This window comes from Cannabis sativa, chromosome 6 (genome assembly GCF_029168945.1).
Source record: "Cannabis sativa cultivar Pink pepper isolate KNU-18-1 chromosome 6, ASM2916894v1, whole genome shotgun sequence".
In the NCBI taxonomy this organism is placed as follows: Eukaryota; Viridiplantae; Streptophyta; class Magnoliopsida; order Rosales; family Cannabaceae; genus Cannabis; species Cannabis sativa.
In genome coordinates, this window is record NC_083606.1 from 18,630,710 (window position 1) to 18,636,136 (window position 5,427).

Below are 5,427 nucleotides of genomic sequence, written 5' to 3' on the forward strand. Positions count from 1 at the left end.
CTTCAAACTTACTTTGTAATGACCTAGAGGTCTAACTTCATTGTTTAATATTAACACCTTTTCCTCAAAAAAAAAAAAACAAAAACAAAAAAATTCATATCCTCTCCATTTCTACGTCAAACTATAACACTATTTCTCCATCTCTTTAAAACTATAACATAACGCACACAACAGCAATCGTGTGCCTAAGAAATAACAAAATTACAATGCCACAAAAAGAAAGATGCTACAATTTCATTGATCAGAAGAGGTTAATTAACAAACAAAAAGACATATCCTCCAGCTGAAAAAAGGTATTGTAATTGTAATGATAAAACGAATTTCTAACTACAAGGATATGTGTCAACTTCAAATCTGTAGTTAGTCTTCATCTAACATCATTCGTATTTTTAAACTATTATTATAGAAACTATGAGTAGTCGCCAATGACAATAAACCAGCATCTAGTCCCAGCCACTGGCAACTATATTATCATAACTTTCTCCATATTCATATGGTTTAGCAACATAGGGTTCTGCATCAGCCGAGAGATCAGTAGAAACATTATGCGAATAGTTGTTCATATTGCCAGCATCGATCTTTGACTCCTCACCAACATAGGGGCTGTAGTGTTGATAGTTCTCTCCTCCTGAAGGAGCACTGCGGTAGTCATAGGCTCCAAACTGGCTGCTGCTTCCAGAGCGTTGGTTTCGGCCAAAGGAAGTCGAGCTATCGGCATATTGGTTAAGCCATGAAGGAACCACCTGACTGGATTCTAGCATGAGTTCAACAAGTGCCTTTGCAAGTGTCAAGTTCTTCTCATTGAAGAAAGCCGTTGCAAGACCAGAATTACCAGCACGTCCAGTCCTTCCTATCCTATGAACATAGTCATCTATGTCTCTTGGCAAATCAAAATTGATAACATGAGCAACATGAGGGATGTCCAGACCGCGTGAAGCAACATCTGTGGCCACCATTATTGGAGTATGGCCGCTTTTGAATGATTTCAAAGCTCTTTCTCTCTCCTTCATAATTTATAATTTGTTAAAATGATGTTAAGATATAACAGGAATCAGAGAGATGCTATAAAATACTGAAACTAGTCAACCATATCACTTTCTATAAATCTACAAATTTTCATCATTTTCAAGACCAATTATGATGAAAACAAGAAATAAAGGTGCATGAATACTTTCACAGACAACAGAAACAAAATTTCATATAAGGTAGAATCTATGATTTGAAATTGCAAATATGAGCATCTGGGGGTTGAAAAGAAGTGACAACACAAAACATTTAGGCATTGTTTGAACTTTGAATTCGAAGAGGAAAAGAAAATTGAATTCCAAAGGATTTTTCATGTTCTCATGGATAGATTGAATTAATTATAATATGCACCAAAAAGTTTCCTATCAAATTTGCGGAAAACATTTTTCTCCTATTTTTCATCATAAACTTTTCCTTGCTAAACTCCAAAGTCCAACTCCAAGTAAGGTCTCATTAAGCATGAAAAAGGTTTTTACTTGGAGAAAAATATAATTTATAGAAATATGATAAATGAGTAAAAAGAATGAAGATACTAACAAATTGAACTTTGTCCCCATGTATTGCTATTGCTGGAAAGCCATTCATACACAGCCAGTATTCCAGTGCATCAGCTCCTTTCTTCGTCTCAACAAAAACCAGGGTCAAGGCAAGCTGCTGCATGTAAATATCACAAAATACACTAAAACCGATCAAAAGATCTGAGAAATTCAAGCACCATTTAACAGCTCAAAAAATACCAAAACAGAAATTTAAAGTAGAAAATAAGACAAATTATACCTTTCCCCGGATTTCATTTGGCATATGAGTATGAAGGATATGCATCAGATGATTTCTTTTATCCATGTCCTCAACATAATCAATCTTTTGTACAATAAGATCAGTGCTGGAACCAACTCTGCCTACCGCCAGAAATATGTAGTTTGAAAGGAAATCAGACGCAAGCTTCTGCCTCAATCAAAAAGCAAGAAAAATGAGCTCATGTACTTTAATTCCATCAAACATTCACCCTAAACCTAATTGTTCCATCATTTCTTTACAGGTACATTTTAGCACTTTGCACAAATAATAAGCAGTGAAATGAGATGAAAGAAAAGATCAACCTGAATCTCAGTGGGGAATGTGGCACTAAAAAGCATTGTTTGTCTTGTTCCTGGTGGAGGCATGTCCATTTTCTCAACAATCTTTCGAATTTGAGGCTCAAAACCCATGTCCAACATCCTATCAGCTTCATCCAATGTCAAATATTTTATCGATCTCAGTGAAACTCTCCCCCTCTCAATCATGTCAACCAAACGACCAGGTGTTGCAACTAAGATATCTACTCCTCTTTCCAAATTCCGAAGCTACAGAGTTTAGAGAAAACAAATGCAAAAGAATAACAATGATTAAAAAGAGCAGAAGCAACTTATGACAAAGAGTTGATCTCCTAGTCCCGGATAAAGTGATCTAAATACACCACAAGTAAATTAACAAGAGTACAACCACAAATGCCAAATATTTTATCAATCTCAATGAGACTCTTCTTTAAATGATGTCTACTAAGTGAGTAAAGGTTGCAACTAAGATAATCACTTCCAAAATTCCAAACTAAAGAGCTGAGGAACAGGGAAGGCATTAAGGATACTAAAGACAGCAAAACATAGCAAATTGTTACTAAGGGTTCATGTTTACTCTTATAGTTACATAAGCAAATCAACAAGACTACAACCACAACCGCCACAAAGCCAAAAACAGGAGCACATTACAAACACAGAAGAAGAAAAACAACTTAAAATGCAAATGCAGCGCAAAACGAATCAAAGCAAGGTCTAATCTTATTACAATATGCATAGTAAATTATGTAAACCATTATAAAAACTTGGAAGGAACAAAACCTGATTGGAAATAGATGCCCCACCATAGGCAGCAACAATCTTCAATCCAGTTTGATGTGCGAATTTCTTTGCCTCATCATGAATCTACAGAAAACAACAATCCCAAGATTCAACGCATCAAAACCATAACCCTCGTCAATGTATTAAATAATGAGCACAAAAAGTGCTATCAAACAAAATAGAGATGATACAAAATCATAAATATATTGAATCAATAAAAGAACTGATAGTCAGACTCAAACCAACAGACCTGGCCAGCCAACTCCCTGGTTGGAGAGAGAATGAGCGCACTGGGAAAAGCAGTCTGAGCATAACGAGGCTGTGACTGCTTATTATGATGGACGTTCTTCAAAATTCCACTGATTATAGGAAAGCAAAAAGCCGCAGTCTTACCTGAACCTGTCTGAGCACAAGCCATCAAGTCCCGTCCAGCAATGGCAATGGGTATGGCATGGCGCTGAATGGGGGTGGGCTTCACGTACTTACACCTCTTGATGTTATCGTGCAAACGCTCACCCAAACATATATCCCTAAATCCATTCACCGGCGCCGGAATGTCCGTGCCACTGGTTTCAACCGGTATATCTTCATATGCATCAAAGTTAATACCCCCACCATCGCCAATGCTATCATCCTCCAAAACCTCTAACTCATCAAATTTATCAGCAACCTCATTAACGTCCTGATTCCCACTCAGGTTCGATCCCCGACCAATCTCGTAACCACTCCGCCCGGAGCCACCACGTCCACCGCGCCCATATCCTCGCCCACCACGGCTCGAACCACTCCCTCCCGATTCCCTACCACCAGAGCGATAAGAGCGGAAACCGTATTGAGCCAACTCGGCATTATTAGGCCCGTAGGAGTTCGCATTGTCAACGAACGAGCTGCCACCGTTGTTATTAAAGCTCCTCAGGTGTGGAGGAATGTAACGAACCGACCGAGTCCCCTTCTGTGTTGACTCAGCACCAGACCAAGCCATCATCGCAAAAATCGTACGGACAAAATGGAGAGCTTCGATACTGATGAGAGAGAGAGAAAGAGAGATGTACGGAGAGATTCAAAACTGTATTGGGTTTACATAAGATGTACGTATTGAGTAGTGTAAAGATCGCAGAGTGAAATGGAAATGGAAATGAAAAGACTGAGCTCTCTCACTTAACAGTACTCACTCACAGTTTTCTCTCTCTAAAACAAAAAGCTGCAACAAAAATTTATATACTTATTTTTATAATAATAATAATAATAATTAAAAACAACCTAGAGAAGGAAAGTGTATAATATTCTCCCAATATGTATATTTATTATTTTAATCTTATGTTTAATATACTGGCTTCTTGAGAAAGGATATGAAAGCTTGACATGAATGGTTTTTCTTTTTCTTTTTCTTTTTCTTTATTATTATTATAATATTCCTACAGAGCAGGAGAATTACGTGGGAGAGTGGGGTTCCGCCTTATGGTTTTCCAGGGTTCAATTTGTGGTGGCGCGTGGAGGAACGATTGAAAATATTTTGGACCCACGAGGATACTTTTTATGATATGTCGCGTTATTATTGGTTCGTGGTATGGGAGATGGGAAGGACTGCGATGTAGGGAGTAATGAGAATTCTACATTTGGTGATCTGACCGATCATTTACGTGGCTTGATGAGATTTGTTGGAAACTTGGTAGGACTGTGGAGTGTGGACTGTAAGAGTGGGTGCCGGTGGCTTTATTTATTTATTATCTTTTTTTTTTTGGTAGTGATATTTTGTTATGGGTGTGGAAGAGTGTGATGTGGAGTTCTGAGAAGCTCAACGGCCTTGAGGCTAAAATTGGAATCTGGACAATACATTGAGAGGAAATTTTATGGAAAATTTTATTTACACTCCAAAAACTTTCACTCTATTTTAATAATTTTTATTTTATATAAAATTTATATCTTTAATTGTACTAAGTATTTTTAATTCTTTTCTTTTAATTTATATTCTTAAAAAATATACCTATCAAACAAAATTAAATTATATTTTAAAAATTATGACAAAAAAATTAAAATAAAAAATTATATGAAATTTTTTTAGAAAAAAATAAAAATATATATATATACATGAGTTAGAAAAATTATGAAAATGAAATCAAAATAAGTATTAAAATTAACATAAAATAATGTGAGGAAAAAATTTTAAAAAAGTATTAAGAGTAATTTTTAAAAATTATTTAAGTTTATATTTTTTTTAATAATGGGGTATATTTATAATTTTATGGGGTGCAAATATAACTCCCCAATTTTATTTACACTCTAAAAATTTTTAAATATACCTTATTTTATTAATTTTTATTTTATATAAAATTTATATCTTTAATTGTACTAAATTTTTTTTAACTTTTTTCTTCTAATTTATATTCTTAAAAAATATATCTATCAAACAAAATTAAATAATATTTTAAAAATTATTTAAAAAAATTAAAATAAAAATTATATGAAATTTTCTTAGAAAAAAAAAATAAAAATATATATACATGAGTTAGAAAAAATTATAAAAATA

General features: G+C 34.6%; 1 protein-coding gene across 2 annotated transcripts; it reads right to left on the reverse strand.

Annotated features, from left to right (window-relative positions):
* Positions 1-209: 209 nt before the first annotated feature.
* LOC133038810 (DEAD-box ATP-dependent RNA helicase 52C-like) lies at positions 210-4,320 on the reverse strand. Of its 2 annotated transcripts, none has more exons than XM_061117150.1 (6): positions 3,151-4,320; positions 2,901-2,984; positions 2,127-2,369; positions 1,804-1,971; positions 1,564-1,677; positions 210-1,004 (listed from the first exon to the last, which is right to left on the reverse strand). In XM_061117150.1, exons 1-6 carry the CDS (start codon positions 3,883-3,885, stop codon positions 444-446), a joined length of 1,905 nt encoding a protein of 634 aa, XP_060973133.1. In that variant the 5' UTR covers positions 3,886-4,320; the 3' UTR covers positions 210-443. The 2 variants fall into 2 exon arrangements, with proteins under 2 accessions (XP_060973133.1, XP_060973132.1); XM_061117149.1 differs by having other exon boundaries at positions 1,564-1,680; positions 3,151-4,274.
* Between the last annotated feature and the right edge of the window lie 1,107 nt (positions 4,321-5,427).